Here is a 22,172-nt window from a genome sequence, read left to right as displayed (position 1 = left end):
AGTGACCTTTCAAAGACACTATGCTCCTTCTCAGTTTCTGTGATGTTACCATTTTTTAATGTCTGCTTTTGCCTTGTGTGTGTTCTTATTTAGATGGCAGAGTTGACTCGGACTCATATCTCAGATGCCATTACTGCTTCAGGAGCTCCCCTAGCAACGCTGTATGACCACCAGCGGCAGCATGCTCCCGACTTCGTGAAACAGCTGAGGACCAGAGCTGAAGCAGATAGGTTAATATTCAGTCATTCGGCAAATGTGCAATGAGTGTCTACTATGTCCCAGGCACTGTTGTGCGTACTGGGAATATAGTTACAGACATACAGTTTGGGGGGGGGGGGGATAGATATTGTAATCAAATATTCACTTAAGTGAAGTCACACTTACAAACAGGTTAAGTGTTACAAGAGAAAAGAACATATGTTCCTGAGATATGTGACAAAGGAATTTGAATAGCTTGGGGATGCAGGGACATCAGAGAAGATTTTCCTGAGGAAGTAAAGTTATGGGGAGATTAGTGGGTGAAAAGGAGTGAGCGATGTAAAGGAGAAAGAATAGGCAGGTCAGTACACGCAAAGGTAGGACGAGAAAATGAGGGAAGACTAATGTGACTGGAGGCAGAGAGCAAAGGGATGAATGGTAGGAGATAGTGCAGGGACCGGAGTATGGTAGGGCATTGCAGACCCAGAGGATTTTGGAGTTTATTCTAGGAACAATGAAAAGTCATTTGAGAATTTTTAGGCAGCCTGGGTGATGTGATCATGCTTGTGTGTGTTTTTTTTTTTTTTTCACATCACATTTTGACCGTCTCTGATTCATCAGTTTTAAGGCTATTTATATTTATTGATACCTGGGGTGATTTGTGTTTATTTGTCATAAAGCAGAAGATACTATTTTCTATGCGTGAATGCCTTTCTCAGATACTTTGTAATAGCTGTTTCAGAATTTCTGTTTATTCAAGATTTTATCTCGTATTGATGTTAAATGGTTTTTAAAGCCCTTCTCTTATTAGAAACTTTAAATATTTAATCAGGTTTTTTTGTCTTTGTAGGAAAAGTCCATCTGTTTCACTCTCCCAGAGTAAAGAAGGGACCCTTGACTCAAAGCATCAGAAGTATTCCCCTTCATATGATAGTTATTCTGAGTCATCAAGATATAAGAATCATGATCGAAGGTAAAAACAGTATGATTTAGTAAAATCTGATAAATGGCTTAGACATTGCTTTTTCTTTTTTACTTTTAATCTCATTTCTTTATATGAAATAGTTTTTTCCCCTTCAAAGTTCAGACTTCCCCATTTGATTAGCTGATTTATAAAGTAGTTGCTCCTTGTAGTAATGTAACTATCATTCCTTGGGAGCCTGCGTTGTACAAGCACTATGTAAGTTTGTTTTTCCTACGTTTAATTTTAACCACCTTCCAAAACAGATACTGCCCTCATTTTATAGTAGGGAACAGAGGCTCATGGAGCTGTTAGAAACTCACCCAAGGTCACATAGATAGTGGCACACCAAGGAATTGAACCTTGGTTTATCTGGCTCCAAGGTCTATGTTTATTGTCCATTGCTTTGCTAACATCCATATTTCTTGACATTACTGCATCTACTAATTTTTATCATCATAAAAGAAGATCGAATACTTAGTCATTGGTTCTTGCGTGGTATTAATATCTGTAGTTTTCAATTCTGTCCTTGGGTTAGAAGATTTTCAAAGCCACTTTTCTAGCATTCCTCCAGGTAGGATACCCACATTGTCAAAGTAAAACCTCAATTAAAAAAATTAAGTCATGAGGGGTGCGTGGGTAGCTCAGTTGGTTAAGCGTCCTACTTCGGCTCAGGTCATGTTCTCACAGATTGTGGGTTCTAGCCCCGCGTCGGGCTCTGTGCTGACAGCTCAGAGCCTGGAGCCTGCTTCAGATTCTGTGTATCCCTCTCTCTCTGACCCTCCCCTGCTTGTGCTCTCTGTCTCTCAAAAATAAATAATACCAAAAAATAAAGTCATGAGACTAAAAAGCATTATTGTTGGGTATTAAGTATCTGCTGTATCTCTGGAGCTGTATGATTTTCATTTAAGCTTCACTGATACTTTGTTCATTTAGGCTGTCCACTGTCCACTGGGTTACTACAGGGGATTCCTAATAGGTTTCCCTGTTCTCTTACCTTTCCCCAGTCTCTGCACAACCACATGGTAACTAGGTGATTTTTCTAAAATTTGCAGTCAATTTGCTTTTTTTTTTTTTTTTCAAGTTTATTCATTTTTGAGAGAGAGAGAGACAGAGACAGAGCGTGAGCAGGAGAGGAGCAGAGAGAGAGGGAGACACAGAATCTGAAGCAGGCTCCAGGCTCTGTGCTGTCAGCATAGTGCCCGATGTGGGGTCAAACTCATGAACTGAAAGATTATGACCTGAGCTGAAGTCTGACGCTTAACCAGCTGAGCCATTCAGGTGCCCCTGCAGTCAATTTGCTATTCACCTGTTTGAAACCTTCGGTATTTCTTTAGAGCCACTTAGTAGAGCATGAAAGTTCCTTTATTATTGCGGCTTTGGTTCATGCCAGCCCTGTCTCTTGGCATTTTCCCCTTTTTCATATTCCACTAATTGGAACTATTCTAATTCTCTGCAAGAACCATGCTCTCTTTGTCTTTTGTACCATTACATATGATGTACCTGTTTTCTAGACCTTCTCTCCTCTATTTCATTTACTTTTACTGCCCCTCCAAGAATCAGTCTGCTCTAGATAATGCCTTCTATGTGTTCTCCCATAGCACTCCAAATGTAACTGTTACAGCCTCTACTGCCTTCTATATCCCATTCCTTTATTTGTCAGTTACGGACTAGACTAGAAGTTCTTTGAGGCCTTCATTTTCTTCACCCCCAGAAGAAGCCCTGTATCCATTAGCAATCACTTCCCCTCCTCCTCCTCCTCCTGCTTCTTTTTTTTTTTAAATAAAATTTATTGTCAAGTTGGCTAACATACAGTGTGCTCTTGGTTTTGGGGGTAGATTCCTGTGATTCATTACTTAAATACAATGCCCGGTGCTCATCCCAACAAGTGCCTTCCTCAATGCCCATGACCCATTTTCCCCTCTCCCCCCATCTCCCCTCCCCATTAACCCTCTGTTTGTTCTCTGTATTTAAGGGTCTCTTATGGTTTGCCTCCCTCCCTCTCTGTTCGTAACTAATTTTTTCCCCTTCCTTTCCCTCATGGTCTTCTGTTAAGTTTCTCAACTTCCACATAGAGTGAAAACATATGATATCTGTTTTTCTCTGACTGACTTATTTCATTTAGCATAATACCCTCCAGTTCCATCCACGTTGCTGCAAATGGCAGGATTTCATTCTTTCTCATTGCCAAGTAGTATTCCATTGTATATATAAACACATATTTTTAAAAAAATTTTTTAATGTTTATTCATTTTTGAGAGACAGAGAGAGATAGAGCGTGAGTGGGGGAGGGGTAGAGAGACGGAGACACAGAATCCAAAGCAGGCTTTGAGCTCTGAGCTCTGAGCTCCGAGCTGTCAGCACAGAGCCTGACTTGGGGCTCGAACCCACTAACCATGAGATCATGACCTGAGCCAAAGTCAGACACTTCACCAACTGAGCCACCCACACGCCCGTCTTTTTTATTATAGCCATTCGAATGAGGACTGCTATCCCTAGAACTTAGCAAAATGCCTAGCACACAGAAGGCAGGCAATCTACTGCATGTTTATTCAGTGAGTGATTACTGGTACATACTGCTGAATGGAATAACTGAGGTTAATCCCATATCCTTCTGACTTTAAAGCACTTGCTGGCTCCTGCATTATATCTTTTACCTTATAGCTATATTATAGGATTTATACTTTCAAAAACATTATTAAACTGGACATATAATTGCACAATATTCTGATAAATACTATTTTAGAAACCTACACAAAAAAACCCAGTATAAATACAGATACAGAGGTGACCAAATCTTCCTTGGGAGTGGGAGAAGGTATCCACAAGCACTTTGCAGAAATGATACTTGAACTGAGTCTTAAATTAGCAGTTTATTAGGCAGACAGGGAAGGAAGGGCATTTCAGAAGAGGAGAGAACTCACGCAGAGGCTCTCAAAACATGGCTTGTGATTGGCTATGTCTCTCCATGTATATTTAAATGAATGAATAAACTTAGGAAAGCAAAGGGGGAGAAAGGAAAACACTGACTTCGAAAACAAGTTTGCTGAGCATTTGGAAATTTAAGGCTTAAAGTCAGGGGAAGGACAAAGCTAGCTGATACAGATATGAGGCTCAATCTAAATGACCATAGTTAAAATTATAGAGGTGCATAATCCCTATCAGAATAACACCAGCATTCTTCACAGAGCTAGAACAAATAATCCTAAAATTTGTATGGAACCAGAAAAGTTCCCTAATAGCCAAAGCAATCTTGAAAAAGAAAACCAAAGCAGGAGGCATCACAATCCCAGACTTCAAGCTGTATTACAAAGCTGTAATCATCCAGACAGTATGGTACTGGCACAAGAACAGACACTCAGATCAATGGAACAGAATAGAGAACCCAGAAATGGACCCACAAACGTATGGCCAACTAATCTTTGACAAAGCAAGAAAGAATATCCAATGGAATCAAGACAGTCTCTTCAGCAAGTGGTGCTGGGAAATCTGGACAGTGACATGCAGAAGAATGCACCTGGACCACTTTCTTACACCATACACAAAAATAAACTCAAAATGGATGAAAGACCTAAATGTAAGACAGGAAGCCATCAAAATCCTCGAGGAGAAAGCAGGCAAAAACCTCTTTGATCTTGGCTACAGCAGCTTCTTACTCAACACGTCTCTGGAGGCAAGGGAAACAAAAGCAAAATTGAACTATTGGGACCTCATCAAAATAAAAAGCTTCTGCACAGCGAAGGAAACAATCAGCAAAACTAAAAGGCAACTGACAGAATGGGAGAAGATATTTGCAAGTGACATATCAGATAAAGGCTTAGTATCCAAAATCTATAAAGAACTTCTCAAACTCAACACCGAAAAAAAAATAATCCAGTGAAGAAATGGGCAAAAGACATGAATAGACACTTCTCCAAAGAAGACATCCAGATGGCCAACTGACACATGAAAAAATGCTCAACATCACTCATCATCAGGGAAATACAAATCAAAACCACAATGAGATACCACCTTACCACCTGTCAGAATGGCTAAATTAATAACTCAGGCAACAACAGATGTTGGCGAGGATATGGAGAAAGAGGATCTCTTTTGCATTGTTGGTGGAAATGCAAGCTGATGCAACCACTCTGGAAAACAGTTTGGAGGTTCCTCAAGAAACTAAAAATAGAACTACCCTACGACCCAGCACGGGACATATATCCACGACACATATACGGCATATATACAACACATATATCCACAGGATATATGTGTGCTGTTTCGAAGGGACACATGCACCCAATGTTTATAGCAGCACTATCAACAATAGCCGAAGTGTGGAAAGAGCCCAAATGTCCATCAGTGGATGAATGGCTAAAGAAGATGTGGTATATATACACACTGGAGTATTACTTGGCAATCAGAAAGAATGAAATCTTGCCATTTGCAACTACGTGGATGGAACTGGAGGGTATTATGCTAAGTGAAATTAGAGAAAAACAAAAATCATGACTTCACTCATATGAGGACTTTAAGAGACAAAACAGATGAACATAAGGGACGGGAAACAAAAATAATATAAAAACAGGGAGGGGGACAAAACAGAAGAGACTCATAAATATGGAGAACAAACAGAGGGTTACTGGAGGGGGTGTGGGGGGGGATGGGCTAAATGGGTAAGGGGCGCTAAGGCATCTACTCCTGAAATCATTGTTCCACTGTATGCTTACTAATTTGGATGTAATTAAATAAAAAATAAAACAAGTTAAAAGAAGATTATAGAGATACATAAGATTGCCAAAGAGAGTATGTAGCATAAAACAGAAAGGGACCAAAAACAAAACACTGGGAGTCACCATCATTTTAAGGAAAGCCAGGAAAATTTAAAAGGAAGTGAAAGAAGCAGAAAAACTTGTTCGGAAGAAAGGAAGAAAAGCTGGTGAGAGTAGAATCAGAGAGTGTAACAAAGGAGAGTCTTTTATTTGACATTTAGTTTTGATATAATTTTGAGCTTACAGAAATGTTGCAAGAATAATACAGAGTTAATATCTTTTATCCACATTGCACCGATGTTAACATTTTACTACATTTGCTTTAGCAAGTGGAGGTTATAAAGAAGGAGGTAGAGATCAACACCATATAATGTTGCAGAAGAATTATCTATTAGATTTGGCAATTGAATTCAGGTAGAGGTTACAAGAGCAGTTCCAGTAGAGTAGTTGGGATTGAAGCAGATTGTGATTAATTGTGATGTTGTGGAAAAGTTGAAATAGCCAAGCAGAAGCCCCTTTTTCCAGTAGCTTGATTTTAAAATAAAGGGGCGGGGCACCTGGGTGGCTCAGTCGGTTAAGCGGCTGACTTTGGCTCAGGTCATGATCTCGCGGTCCGTGGGTTGGAGCCCCGCGTCGGGCTCTGTGCTGACAGTTCAGAGCCTGGAGCCTGTTTCAGATTCTGTGTCTCCCTCTCTCTGACCCTCCCCTGTTCATGCTCTGTCTCTCCCTGTCTCAAAAATAAATAAAACATTAAAAAAATAAAATAAAATAAAATGAAGGGGGAAGAAAAGTTATAGCCTGAGAATTGTGGTTGCCTCCCATGACTATTTAACAGTCAAACCTTCCTCTCCCCTACTCATCTTTCCTAAAACAGTTTCTTCTCGGACTTTTCTCTATTTAGCATTTTATGTTTTGTGTTACATCTTTCATCATTTCATATCTTGATCATAAGACACACTCCCTTAGTCAAATAAGTTTACTTTGAAGTAATGAACCTTGCTTTCTCACCCCCCCCCCCTTTCTTTGGTTTGTTTCCATAATATCTATAAACAGAAGTAGCAGTGGTAGCAGCCGTCAAGAAAGTCCCTCAGTTCTATCTTCTAAGGAAAATGAGAGGAAGCTTCATGGTGAAAAGATGGAGAGTTCTATTGATGAACAGGTTCAGACCGCTGCAGATGATTCTCTACGAAGTGACAGTGCACCCTCTCTTCCTGATGAGAAAGGTAACATTCCTTGCACGTGTGTGTGTAGTTACTTGTTTGGGGAAGCTTCCAGAGCCCTTGGAGATGTTTGTGGCTGAGCTAGTTGATATGCTTAGAACATGATAGCGTGTGTGTGTGTGTGTGTGTGTGTGTGTGTATCTGATATTAAATGTATCCACGTGAAACGATTTCAAGGTTACATGTTATGTCAGTTACCCTTGCCAGTATTTTATTTTATTTTATTTTATTTTATTTTATTTTATTTTATTGTATTGTATTGTATTGTATTTTATTTTATTTTATTTTTTTAATGTTTATTTATTTTTGAAAGAGAGAGAGAAAGACAGAATGCAAGCCGGGGAGGGGCAGAGAGAGAGGGAAACACAGAATCCAAAGCAGGCTCCAGGCTCTGAGCTGTCAGCACAGAACCTGACACAGGCCTCAAACTCACGAACTGTGAGATTATGACCTGAGCCGAAGTAGGATGCTTAACCGACTGAGCCACCCAGGCGCCCCCCGCTCACCAGTATTTTAAACACGATTGTGTGTGCCAATACCATGCTGTCTTGATGATTACAGCTTTGTAGTAGAGAATAAGTCTGGGACTGTGATGCCTCCTGCTTTGGTCTTCTTCAATATTACTTTGGTAATTGGGGTCTTTTGTGGTTCCATACAAATTTTAGGATTGCTTGCTCTAGCTTTGAGAAGAATGCTGGTGCAATTTTGGTTGGGATTGCATTGAATGTGTAGATAGCTTTGGGTAGTATTGACATTTTAACAATATTTATTCTACCAATCCATGAGTATGGAATATTTTTCCATTTCTTTATATCTTCTTTAAGTTCCTTCATAAGCTTTCTATAGTTTTCAGCATACATATCTTTTATATCTTTGGTTAGGTTTATTCCTAGGTATTTTATGATTCTTGGTGCAATTGTGAATGGGATCAGTTTCTTTATTTGTCTTTCTGTTGCTTCATTATTAGTGTATAAGAATGCAACTGATTTCTGTACATTGATTTTGTATCCTGTGACTTTGCTGAGTTCATGGATCAGTTCTAGTAGACTTTTGGTTAGTCTATCGGGTTTTCCATGTATAATGTCATGTCATCTGCAAAAAGTGAAAGTTTGACTTCATCTTTGCCAATTTTGATGCCTTTGATTTCCTTATGTTGTCTGATTGCTGATGCTAGAACTTCCAACACTATGTTAAACAACAGCAGTGGAATTTACCCAAGGGATACAGGAGTGCTGATGCCTAGGGGCACTTGTACCCCAATGTTTATAGCAGCACTCTCAACAATAGCCAAATTATGGAAAGAGCCTAAATGTCCATCAACTGATGAATGGATAAAGAAATTGTGGTTTATATACACAATGGAATACTACGTGGCAATGAGAAAAAATGAAATATGGCCTTTTGTAGCAACGTGGATGGAACTGGAGAGTGTGATGCTAAGTGAAATAAGCCATACAGAGAAAGACAGATACCATATGTTTTCACTATGTGGAACCTGAGAAATTTAACAGAAGACCTTGGGGGAGGGGAAGGAAAAAAAAAAAGTTAGAGAGGGAGGGAGCCAAACCTTAAGAGACTCTTACAAACTGAGAACAAACTGAGGGTTGATGGGGGGTGGGAGGGAGAGGAGGGTGGGTGAGGGGTATTGAGGAGGGCACCTGTTGAGATGAGCACTGGGTGTTGTATGGAAACCAATTTGACAATAAATTTCATATGAAAAAAGAAAACAAACAGGAATGTGTGTCATAATCCTAAGGGGAGGCAAAGTAAATCTAGGACAGCATGCATGTGAATGGAAAATAGATATTAAAAAAATTTTCTTATATCCTATTATCGATATATAATATAATCATAAAAACAGAATACATTATTAGAACTTTACATTTTAGATAATATAATAAGGATACAATTTCTTATAGATAATGATAATGTCAGATATAGTAACTAAATTAAAACTCATTAGTTATGTCTTCCTGGATCATAAACAAGAGGTGTATCCCTATCAAATCATGGGTAGTAAACAACATAATGAAGAAAACAGAATTTGGCAACAGATGACACCTTTAAGGATCTTTTTTTTTAATGACTGGCTCTCAAGCAGTGTATTTGATTAATAGTCTAGAACTGTTGTCTTCAGAGCAGGATGGGCAAGGCAGTCTTGAGAGTACAAGAAGATTTTTCAATTTTGATTTTTCTCATCTCTTAAATTTTTTTTGGTAATTTTATAATGAATATAATTTATGCATAAGCAGTCTATAATTAATGGTTAGCAATTAATGCAAATCTTGTTACCCAGAAGTACAAATACAATCTAGCTAATGAATATAGCTCTTATTACCCAGAAATGGGGTGCTGCTGTAACAAGTATCAAAAATGTGGAAGTGGCTTTAGAACTGGGTAATGATTAGAGGCAAGAAGAGTGTTGAGGTGCATGTGAGAAAAAGCCTGCGTTGCCTTGCAGAGACTATTGGCAGGAATATGGATGTTAAAAATGATTCTGATGAAGTCTGATGAAGATGGAAATTAGGAATTTGGTATTGGAAACTGGCAGAAAAGCAGTCCTTGTTATAAACTGGCAAAGAACTTGGCTGAACCGTGTTCTAGCTTTTTTGTGGAAAGCAAAAGTTAAAAGAGATGAACGTGGATAGTTAGCGGAGGGAATTTCTAAGTAAGGTGTTGAAGGCATGGCCTGGTTTCTCCTTACTGCTTATAGTAAAATGTGAGAGGAGAGATAAATTGAAGGAATTGTTAAAAAAGGAATTAGAACTTGAAGATTTGGAAAATTCTCAGACTATCCCTATTGTGAAAAATGAGAAAGCATGTTCTGGAGAGAACACCAAGGATGTGACTGGATAATGACTCCATAAAGAGATTACCCCTGGATTTAAGCAGCCATCTCAGCAGAAGCCAGGAATAGAGATGGGATTATACGAGTAGAGAGACTGCCAGTTAGGTTAGGACTAAAGAGCACAGAGATGGGATGAAATTATACGAAGGCTTTAGGCTTTCAGAGTTCCAGGATTCTACCAGATGAGACGGTAGAGCTAGGTTGTAAACATGCCTTATCCTTTAAAACAAGGAAAGAATGACCCTGAGGGTGATTCAGAGATCAGCAGGGCAGCCATTGCCACCACAGGCCCAGGCCATACAACCCACATGGCAAGGCTGTCTCCTCATTGGTTTGAGTATGGGGCCACCTCCTTGGTTTCATTTGTCCAGGCTGCCCTTGCTCTCAGCCTCAGGAGCAAACTATTTCCAGTGGCCGAGGAGATGCTTCTGCCCACAGAGGTAAGAAGGCAAGGCCACCCCAGTGGGCTTGAGGGCAGAGCATCTGGCCAAAGAGGGTCATTCTTGAGCCTTAAGATCTAATGGAATTTGCTCCACTGGAATCTTGGACTAGCCTGAGACCCATCACCCTTCTTTCTCATTTATCCCTTTTGGAATGGGATTGTCTATTTTATGCCTTTCCCACCATTGTATTTTGGAAGCACATAACTGGGTCTTGTATCAAAGGTCCGCAACTAAAAAGGAATTTTAACTCAGGATGAATCATACCTTGAGTCTCATGGATCCCTGATTTAGATGATATTTAGATGAGACTTTAGACTTGTAGTTGGTGTTGGAATGGGTTAAGACTGTGAGGGCTCTTAGGATGGGTGAGTGTATTTTGAGTGCAAGAAGGAATTAGTTTGGGGGAACCAGAGGATGGGATGTTATGGACTGAACTGTATCCTCTCAAAATTCATATGTTGAAGTTCTAACTTCCAACGTGACTTTATTTGAAGATAGGGCCTTTAAGGAAGTAATTAAAGTTAAGTGAGGTCAGAAGAGTGAGCACTTATGTAATAAGAAGACCCCAGGCATGCACATGCACAGAGAAAAGGCCTTGTGAGGACACAGAAGGCATCAACCTGCAAGTTAAGAAGAACGGTTTTATCAGAAACCAAGCCAGTTGGCACCTTGATCTTGGATTCCACCCTCCAGAACTGTGAGGAAATAAATTTCTGTTGTTTGTTTAAGCCAGCAGTCTGTGGTGTTCTATTATAGTAATCCAAGCAGACTAATATAATAGTATTAAATATCAAGAGGCATGCTCATATTTTTATACTGATCGATGAATGTTTTTCAGAATGTTTTCAAAAATGTTTTATGGATTACTGAATTCAGGACTAACAAAATTCATTTTAGGATCAGACTTCATAATGACACCTTCCACATAAAGAGAGAAATAAAGGATAGAGGAAAACAATAAAGAAATTATTTGTTAAGTTCCTCCTATAGGATGAATTTAACCCCTGCAAAATTTTATCTTAATAACAGTTGTTTGTGATTATAGTGGCGAAGACCGATTTATTTATTGAAAGTGTCCATGAGCCTCAGAAGGAGTAGTAGATGTAACCATCTGTGACTTGTTTAATGTTGTTCTCAAGTGTTTGCCATGGTGCCAGTACCTGCAAATGTAGAATTGTCAAGTGACTAATTTGAAATGTCTTGAACCATGACTTCTTGATAGATTTAACTTGTTTAAACAATATAAAATTAAATTACTTGGACTTCTACTTCTGGCCACAATGGAGGAATAGGACCAGGTTTACCCTCCCTCCTAAAACAAGTATCAGACAAAACATGTGAAGTAAGTATTTTTAAGACATTGAATATCAGGCAGTGAATGCTGTCAATTCATGAGAGATGGAAGGCAGGTGAGAGGAGCACTGAGATTGTCTGGGCTTACTGCCTGAGGGGAGTCTCCCGGCTGCACAGCAGGAAGCCCAGCAGCCTTTCTGAATTGAAGAAGTAGAGTTAGGAGTGTGGAGAGACTGAGGCAACTAGAATTCACAGGACAACCAAGATCCAAAGAAACTAAACCCTATTGAAAACCAGTATGTAGAAGAAAACAGGAGAAAATCCAGGTCACCTTTTATTTGGCAGTGATTTCTTAGATGCGACACCAAAAGTACAATCCATGAGAGAAAAAATTGATATACTTTATCAAAATTAAATAACTGCTCTGTGAAAGACACTGTTAAGAGAATTAAAAAGATAAGCCACAGACTGTTAGAAATATTTGTAAATCACATGTTGGATAAAGGACTTAACATCCAGACTTATATAAAGGACTCTGAAAACTCAACAACAAGAAAATCAACAACCCTATTAAGCAATGTGTATAAGATCTGAACAGACACTTCATTGAAGAAACTCTACAAATGGCAAATAGACTTAGGAAAGGTATTCAATATCATGTGTCATTAGGGAGTGGAAAATTAAAATCACAACAAGAATGTACACATGCCTTTTAGAATGGTTAAAATCCAAAAACCTGACAACAAAATGGTGCAAGGATGCAGAGCAACAGGAACTTGAATTCATTGCTGGTGAGAATGCCAAATGGTATGGCTATCTTGTAAGACATTTTCACAGTATCTTATAGTGACCCAGCAATCAATATGCCTAGGCAAGCATATTGAAAACTTAGGTCCTCACAAGAGCCTATACACTAATGTTCACAGCACCATTTTTCATAATTGTTAACAATTGGAAGATGTCTTATGAGGAGAATAAACAAACTGGTGTAACACTATTTAGCAATTAAAAGGAACAGGCAACATCATGAATGAATTTTAAGTGAAGCGAAAGAGGCAAGCCCCAAAAGGCTACATATCATATGATTCCATTTATATGACATTCTGGAATAGGCAAAACTTTAGGGATGGAAAACAGATTAATGGTTCCCAGGTGTTAGATAGAAGAGGAAGTAGTTAACTACAAAGAGGTTGCATGGGAGAACTTTTAGTGTGAAGCAAATGTCATATAAGGGATGTCCTGTATGGTTCTTTTATTTATTGACTGATACTGTGCATTTGTCAAAACCCTAGAGCTGTATATACATCACAAAGAGCAAACTTTAGTGTGTGCATACTAAATACACACACATCAACCAGGATGTTGGGGGATCTAGGATGGAATGCAGTCTGTGACTAATGAATCTTAACTTTATTAGAAATGTATAGCATGACCACATTGAAGAGAGTGGAAGGAAGAGGAGCTGACCTAAGTAAATTTGGAAACTGGAATTTTTGAGTAGAAATTGTAAGCCTATTAAATATAAAAGGAACAGTATATAAAGTATATTCTGATTGGTAAATGAGCTTTTCATAGGGGTACAAGTTCACAGTTCTTTACATATGTATTAGGATTGAACGAATAAGTAAATGGACGTTGGATGATGGTAGGGGTCAAGTTTCTTCATGTTGGAAAAGGATGTTAGATACACAAGAAAAGAAGACTAGAATGAATCCTGTGGTGCTGGACTCAGTAACATCAGTGTGAATCCGTCTTTAGATGGGTGGATAGATACAAGAACAATTTGTGTGTGTGTGTGTGTGTGAGAGAGAGAGAGAGAGAGAGACAGAGAGAGAGACAGAGAGAGAGACAGAGAGACAGAGAGAGAGAGAGAGAGAGAGAGAGAGAGAGAGAGATTATGTGTGTACACGGGCTAGTATACATGCATATATTACCTAGCTCTGTTCATTGACAGTGTGAAGAAACCGTGATACTCTAGCAGTAACAAGAGTAACCAGTGCCCATAATTATGGTTTCTAGATGTTGTCCAATAAAAGAAAGTAGAGCTCTTTGGAGAAATGAGACTGGTTCTAGTACTGGGCAGGGAAAATGCAAAATGAACCTGGAGCATCTTGTAGTACCAATAAATAAGGATGCCCAAAAACAAAAAGGAAGGGGAGTGCATGTCAGAGGCAAACAAGAACCAGCCTAAAAAGAGTTGTTGTAAGTTAAACATGGAATTGATGAGTTCTAAAAAACTTTTAATTTGCATTTCTTTATAGCAATATTAAATGTTGTTTTGTTGTTTTGTTGTTTTTTTACTTAGTTTGGCCATTTGTATTTTTGAAGGATCTGATCATGACTATTTCTCATTTTTCTGTAGGAATCTTAGTATTTTCCTAACTGGTTTGTAAGAGCTCTTTATATATAAAGTATATTACACTTTTGCCATATTTCTTGTACTAGTGTTTTTAGATAGTTTAGAGACTTTTTTCCTTGTTTGTAAGGTAAGTGAACTATTCCAGGCCTACAATTGTTAGTGATCAGCTCTGTGAATTTATGTTAGATCGTCCCATAAAGAGGCAGCAAGGGCTACTAAATTGAATACTTACTGAAAACTGTTACAATGATAAAATCCACTTGTTCTAAATTCTTTTAGATTCAACTTCTATTGCAACAGAATATTCACTGAAATTTGATGAATCTATGACAGAAGATGAAATAGAAGAAAAATCATTTCGATCTTTACTACCTTCTGAGAGCCATCGCAGATTTAACATGGAAAAGAAAAGAGGCCATCATGATGACTCTGATGATGAAACTTCTCCAGAAAAGACAACACTGTCTTCTGCTAAGGTATGCTTCAGTGTACCTGTGGAGATTATTTCATAAAGAGTTGTGGATGTGTTCTCTCGTAGATATGAGGGTACATTTTGTACTTGAATTCAGTTGTCATCTCCAGGAATGATTTTCCTAAGACAGCAATTTTATATTATACTTTTGCTATAGAATCTGGCTTTGCTTTCCTTACGAAGTACAACACAGGACTTATTATTCCTTGGAATGATATAGAAAGGCCTTCGAGGATCTGAGCCAGTGTTATGTCTCTAGCATTTCACTTGTTTACTCTTACTTCATTCCATTTAAAAATTTATGTTTCTATCATTCTTCTTACTAAATCGTTAGCCTTGTGGGTAACAGGGACAATTCTTACCCTGCTTTATATCCCTGGGACAGTACCTGACTTACAGTAGTTGTTTGTTAAAATTTTATTGGTTGAATAAATTAGCAGATGAATGTTCTTCCCTCCTATGTGCCTTTTTTGAAGAATGTTCCCTGACATGGTCGGCAGCCTTTCTGTGTACATAGTTTATAAGTGCATGCCTCTTTTAACAACGTTAAGTTCCAGAGGCTTAGATGATGATAAACTTGAAATAAAATCTTCACTTTAGGAGCTGAGCATGCCATTCTCAGGAGGACAAGATAGTTTTTCTAAGTTTACGATGGAGATGGTTCGACAGTATATGAAAGAAGAGGAAATGAGGGCAGCTCACCAGTCTTCACTCCTGCGTCTCCGTGAGAAGGCCTTGAAGGAGAAAACTAAGGCTGAATTAGCCTGGTTAGAGCATCAGAAAAAGTAAGTTGTTTCAGGGAATATAGTTTTCACTTTCTAATTTCTTCTTTCATTAAAAGAAAGCGCTTTGTTTTTAAAGATGTTTTTGTTTCCTCATTTAATTTGATCAACCCAGTTTCTCAGCGTAGAAATAGGGCAGTCGTCCCTAAATCCTGTTGCTTTCGAGACCTCCTACTCATAACATTTTCTTTGCATTTCTCTTTTATCACTTGACTGATTGTTATTTTATACTGAATTCCTTTACTGTGTTGTAAACTCCTTAAAGCAATTTTATCTTTAAAGGACCCAGTCTAGTGTTTGTATATTTATATGTGCAGTAAAATATTTACTTGGTGGGATGGCCATTGCTGCGTACAGCAGTTGTTTTCCACATTTGAAAATGTTAAATTAGTTTAGAGACTTTGCAGTGGTCAAGAATTCTTGACATTAGATTAGAAATTTAATCTACTCTTTGTCTCAATGTGAAATATTTGCAGACATCTACGAGACAAAGGAGAAGATGATAAAATGCCCCCACTTCGGAAGAAACAGCGTGGTTTGCTTTTAAGGTTGCAGCAAGAGAAGGTATGTCAGGAAAAACACTGTTTAAGAGAATTTACAGCAAGTTGTGTTGTGGGATCTATTATTTTGCCTAATCTCTTTTTCTTATTATTACTTTAATAAAGTGAGATTTAGTTGATACGTACCACCGTTTTGCCTATGCTACTATAATTACAGAAATTGCTTGGTAGTCTGCTGTGTTTCTCTTAAATTAGGATTGTGTGTCACTGCTAACTTAATACAATGTAGAGTCAAACCTGCCTTCATTTGTTAAATAGTCTTCTGAAATGCATATTTTAAAAATTAAGATATTTGTTGAGTCTATTTGGATTAATTTTTTGGTCTGTATTTTCCCAAATAGACTTTTAAGACATATTCATTACAAATTGACTAATATTTTGGCCCAGTGAATTCAGAAACACCTAGGATTTGAATCCTGGAGAGGTAGCATGGTATAGTGGTTAAAAATTCAAGCTCCAGAGTCCGATTGCCTGGGTTAAAATTCCAAATCTACCAATTATTAGTTTCATAACCTTGGACAAGTTACCTAACTTTCTCTGTGCCTCAGTTTCCTTATTTATAAACTGAGGATAATAATGGTAACATACTTTGTAGGGTTGTTGGGAGGAATAAATTAATACAAATAAAAAACTTACAACAACAGACCATGGCGCAGTGGTTAAGTGCCAATAAATGTTAACTGTTATTATCTGTGAAAAATGTGTTTCAGAGTGCCTGGTAAGTATTCAGTGGATTCTAGTTCTTTTCCCTTATTGACCTGTTGCAAGGTACTAGCCACCATATTGGATCATCTGTGAAATTAATCATTTAAGTTATATATTGGATTATTACTCAACTAGTTGTTTTTTTTTTGAAGTTCACCCGGGAAACATCATTGATCATATGAACTTCAAAAATTTGGTATTTTTTTAAAAAAAGAAGTTATGTCTTTTTAATACAGAAAAATTGGTGTCAGAATAACTTAAAATGCTTAGTTAAAATAAGGAAATAACTATTTACAAGGTTACGGTAGCTTTCTGCTTATAAAGTAGAATAAAAGCTAGATTTACAAATATTTTCTCTCATTCTGTGGGGTTGTTTTCCCTTTTTTCTTTTTTTTTAAATGTTTGTTTATTTTTGAGACAGAGTGCACAAGCAGGGGAGGGGCAGAGAGGGGATGACAGGATCCAAAGCGGGCTCTATGCTGATAGCAGCCAGCCTGATGTGGGGCTTGGAGTCACAAACTCACAAACTGCAAGAGACAAAACGGTGAAGTCGGACGCTCAGCCGACTAAACCACCCAGGCGCTCCTTCACTTACTTAATAGTGTGCTTTGGAGCCCATGTCTTTGGATTTTGATGCATCTAATGTTTTACTGCATGCCTGCTGATAGCACATTCAGTTTTTGTTAGTTTAAAAATGTACTTGTTTCACCTTCGTTTTTGAAAGATATTTTTACTAGGCATGGAATTATTTTCTGTCAGCACTTTAAAAGATATTGTCCATTGTCTACTAGTTTCTGTTGTTTTTATGAAGAGGTCAGTTGTCTTAATGGTTTTTTTTAATTACTTTTTTGAGTTTAATTACTTTTTTTTTTTTTAATTTTTTTTTTTCAACGTTTATTTATTTTTGGGACAGAGAGAGACAGAGCATGAACGGGGGAGGGGCAGAGAGAGAGGGAGACACAGAATCGGAAACAGGCTCCAGGCTCTGAGCCATCAGCCCAGAGCCCGACGCGGGGCTCGAACTCATGGACTGCAAGATCGTGACCTGGCTGAAGTCGGACGCTTAACCAACTGCGCCACCCAGGCGCCCCGAGTTTAATTACTTTCTTGAGAAAATTTATTTATTTTGAAAGAGAGAGAGAAAAGAGGGAAGGGGCAGGGAGAGAGAGAGAGAAAGAGAGAATCCCAAGCAGGCTCCTCGTTGTCAGCACAGAGCCCACCATAGGGCTTGATCCCCTGAACCGTGAAATCATGACCTGAGCTGAGATCAAGAGTCAGACACTTAGCCAAATGAGCCACCCAGGTGCCCTGTCTTAATGTTTTTTTAAAGACTGCTTTAAACATTTTTAAAAATTTGTCTTAGATTTTTTCATTAGTTTTACTAAGATGTGCTTAGGTGTGGTTTCTTTTCTCTTTATACTGTTTATGATTTGCTGAGCTTCTTGAATTTATTGTTTGTTGTATTTCAGTTTTTGAAAATTACCTCTTCACGTGTTGCTTCTGCTCCCCCTCTCTCCCTCATTCTCTTCAGAGTCTCCAAGTAGAAATATGTTAGACCTTTTGACCATTTACCACATCTCTCTTCTACTCTGTTTTTTTATATCACCCTCTTTAGAAACAATAAAATAAAAAAACACTATGCTTCAATTTGGAAAGTTTCTATTGATCTGTCTTTGAATTCATTAGTTATATCTTCTCTCCTGTCATGTGTTCTGTTAAATCAGCTGATGAGTTCTTCATGTGATTTTTCTTAGTTCTGTAACATCTATTTTCTTCTTTTTTTTTAAATAGATTTTACCTTTTCATCAGTTTCTCTATGTTTTCCCACATTTTTTTGAACACGTTATTCATAGTCATTTTAACTTTCTTGTCTGCTAACTAGATTTTGGACATATGTGTGTGTGTGTGCTACTGTTTTCTCTTTATATTTTCTATTATCATATGATTATTTTTCTTTGCATGTCTAGTAAATTTTTATTCAATGCTGGACAATGTGTAAGTAACTGCAAAGGCTCCAAATGATGCTATCTTCTCACAGAGAGGGCTTATTTTTCCCTCTGCCCTGCAGTTAGAGTGCTCAGCTATTCACTTTAATCCGTTCAGGGACTGAGCTGGGCTAGTGTTGGGTTGCAGAGTTAGTAGGCCTCAGTCTACTGGGCCTCTGCTTTTTCATTGACCCTAGGTTGTAACCCCTAGGCATTTCAGTGGAAAGTTAGGTAAACTTATTTTACCAGTATAAGAGACTGCTGTTGAGAGGTTTCTGGCTCCTTAGTCTTCTGTCTATACTGCTTAAGAAAGGCAAATGCTTTGAAGGAGACACTGCATTGGAAGCCTCTTAAGTCTCCAGTTCTGTCACATCAGGTCTGTGTACCTGTGAGAGTGGTGACTGGTGTAACCGTTTTGAGAGCAGTTTCATTATATCTAGTTATATTGATAGCACATACAATCTAGGACTCAGCAGTTCTGTGTCTTGGTATAAATCCTAGAAATGCTTTCACATGCGTACAGAGGAAAATGGAAGCAGCTTAATTTTTTCATGAAGAGAATGGATAAAATGAAGCACGTTCCTGCCAGAAAGTACAATACTGCAGGAAAACGAATGCATTACATCTCAGTAATGTTCAATAGAGATTTCTGAAATGACATTGATGTTCTATATCTGTGCTGTCTGATACAGTAGCTACTAGCCACGTGTAATTTTTAAGTATTTAAAACATGGCTAGTGCAACTGAGAAACTGAAATTTTAATATTATTTAATTTTAATTTAAATAGCTACATGTAACTGTGGCTACCATGTTGAATAGTGATAGCAGTAGATCTTTATCAAAAATCGTAATATTGGCTTTTATACAAAACCAGGATGCAAAAGAATACATACAGTATGATACCATTCTTATAAATTTTTTAAGTCACGAATCAGAAATGTATGTTTTATGGACTCACTCCTGTACATATGGACTCTTACATGTACAAAAGTACATATAAAAATGATAAATTCCTGGGGAGGGAATGGGAGAAGGGATTGGGGTGTTCAGTTTTATCTATAATGATATATTTTTGAAACAGAAAGATTTGAAACATATATGGGCAAACTGTTCAATCCCAGTGGTTGGTGTTTGAGTGACAAATTTTTCTACATATCATGTTTATAGTACTTCATAATGTTTTTTAAGTAAATGTGCAAAAAATACTCTGAACCAACTGTCTACTCCTGGAAAGTTGCCCTACAGAAATAAAAATACCAGCTTGGAAAGACGTATGTACTGAGTTATTTATTACAGTTGTATCAATTTTAGTATATGTGCTTCTGAAGTAAGCATATTAGGGTTGTATCAGTAAGAACTATTTTGACTGGTAGTGAGATGGCTATAACCAATTTGGCCACATATCTTTGTACAACTGTATCCAAAAAAGAGAGAACATATTTTCCTATGTTATGTTCTTTTTTTTTTTTTTTTGAGATAAAATTCACATAGCTTAGAATAACCATTTTAAAGAGTATTTCACTTATACCATTAACCATTTTAAAGTGAGCAGTTTGCTTGTACAACCTTATGGCTTATTCTGAAAAGAAGAGCAAACCTTTTCCTCCAAGAACCGCCTTCAGACAGTTTCTTCACTCTTCTAGATTTGGATTGGGTGAATTTATATATTAATTGGTTCAGAAACCCAGGCCTAACCTATAATAGCAGTTTTTCAAAAGGTCCTCTATGGAACTCTCAGGTCCCTGATACGCTTTCATGGATCAAGGAGGTCAAAACTATTTTCCCAAAAGTGGGATATGAATTCACCCTTTCCATGTGTTGACATTTGTGCTAAGTGGTACAAAAACAATGGTGTAAATCTCCTAGTGCCTTAGCACAAATCAGGGCAGTGGCACCAAACTGTTTAGTAATCGTCATAGTTTTCACCGCCTCACGCTTGAAGCTAAAAAAAAAAAAAAAAAAAGCTAGTTTCACTGGAGTATGTCTTCAGTAGTAAAAATTGCTAATTTTACTCAGTGTTGACATTTGAGTACTCATCGTTTTCGTACTCTGTGTGACAAAAATAGGAAGCCCAGAAGTAAGCACTTTTGTTAGATACCAAAAGACAGTGATTAACTCAAGGAAAGGTATTTGTGTAGTTGTTTGAATTGCAAGCTAAACTAGCTACTTTTTTTTTTTTTTTTATGGAATATCATTTTTCCTTGAAAGAATTATTCAGAGGCAATCTGTTTATTCAGATTTGGGTATTTGACAGTCATTTTCTCAAAAAAGAACAAAGTGTGCCTGTCACTTTAGAGAAAGCAGCAGTGACAGTATTTGTTGGCGATGACAAAATTCAGACTTTCAAGTAGAATTCATTATTTTGGGGGCAACTGGGTGGCTCAGTCAGTGAAGTGTCCCACTTTGGCTCAGGTTATGATCTTGTAGTTTGTGAGTTCGAGCCCCACGTCGGGCTTTGGGCTGATAGCTCAGAGCCTAGAGTCTGCTTCAGATTCTGTGTCTCCCTGTCTCTCTGCCTCTCCCTGTTCTCACTCTGCCTCTCTCTCAAAAATAAACAAACATTAAAAAAAATTTAAGAAAAAAAAGAAGTCATTATCTTGGACAATTTCTATCCACCACCTAATACTAAAGAACTTTTGAGATCTGTGCTGATAAGAAAGAATGTGATTTTTTGATACCGTATAATGAAATGCGTCAACATTAGGAAGATCTGCATAACTGATTGAACCGACATTTTCCAAATGACCAATGCATGATGTTAAAAAAAAAAAGTCAAGCCAGACAATTAAAGAGATTTGGTTTGGAAAAATCTAAATACTACTCTTCTCACAATTTTTTTTTTTTTTTGGAAAATATAGTTATTTTCTTTAAAATGCATAGTGTTATTGTATGTTCACGAGAGAGCAAGAGTAAACAAGGGCAAGTAATGTCTTAGTATTGTGAAGAGAGTTTGACCCTGAGAGTCCCCTGAAAGGACCTTGGGAACCCTCTAGAGTCCATGGACCTTAGTTCAAGAACTTCAGCTCCAGAGAAATCCGTACATGTACCCAAGGAGACAGACAATGTAAGCCTCTTCATTATAGCGTTGTTGTAATAGTAAACAACAACTTTATCCAAACATAGAGGTAATGGACACATGAAATATTATATGCCTCCAATGTTATGCAGCATTTAGGTATAAGTCAACACAGAGAGCTATCAAAATAATGACTAGCAAATAAAGCAAGATTGAAAATATGAATATGTGATATTATTTCTAAAATATTTAAAAACATAAACCAAACAGTGTAATGTTTTTTGCAGGTAAGTATAAATATTTGTGGAAGAATTTTAAAAGAATGTGTTGGAAGGATATATACCATGGTAGTGATTACCTGTAAGGACTTAGGGCAGAGGACATACACTGATTTTATCTGTAATGTTTTATTGCTTCACAAAATAAAGACTATGATAAAATATGATAGAATATTAACAGTTATTAATATGAGATTTTAGAAATTAGATATTTTTATGCACTTTTCTACATGTTCAGTGTTTCCAAAAATCGAATATGATTAAAAGAAATTATAAGTTGCAAATTATTCCTCTTTA

General features: G+C 37.6%; 1 protein-coding gene across 4 annotated transcripts in view; it reads left to right on the top strand.

The window, feature by feature from the left end:
* The window catches only part of CEP350 (centrosomal protein 350), a 154,853-nt gene that overhangs the window by 74,060 nt on the left and 58,621 nt on the right, over positions 1-22,172 (top strand). For all 4 annotated transcript variants that reach the window (XM_023247840.2, XM_023247842.2, XM_023247839.2 and 1 more), the window contains exons 20-25: positions 94-230; positions 1,049-1,171; positions 6,967-7,136; positions 14,356-14,552; positions 15,149-15,333; positions 15,807-15,894. In XM_023247840.2, the coding sequence (XP_023103608.2) occupies positions 94-230; positions 1,049-1,171; positions 6,967-7,136; positions 14,356-14,552; positions 15,149-15,333; positions 15,807-15,894 (900 nt within the window). The remainder of the gene's footprint in view (positions 1-93; positions 231-1,048; positions 1,172-6,966; positions 7,137-14,355; positions 14,553-15,148; positions 15,334-15,806; positions 15,895-22,172) is intronic.

This window comes from Felis catus, chromosome F1 (genome assembly GCF_018350175.1).
Source record: "Felis catus isolate Fca126 chromosome F1, F.catus_Fca126_mat1.0, whole genome shotgun sequence".
Classification (NCBI taxonomy): Eukaryota; Metazoa; Chordata; class Mammalia; order Carnivora; family Felidae; genus Felis; species Felis catus.
This window is presented reverse-complemented; position numbering and strand designations above follow the sequence as displayed.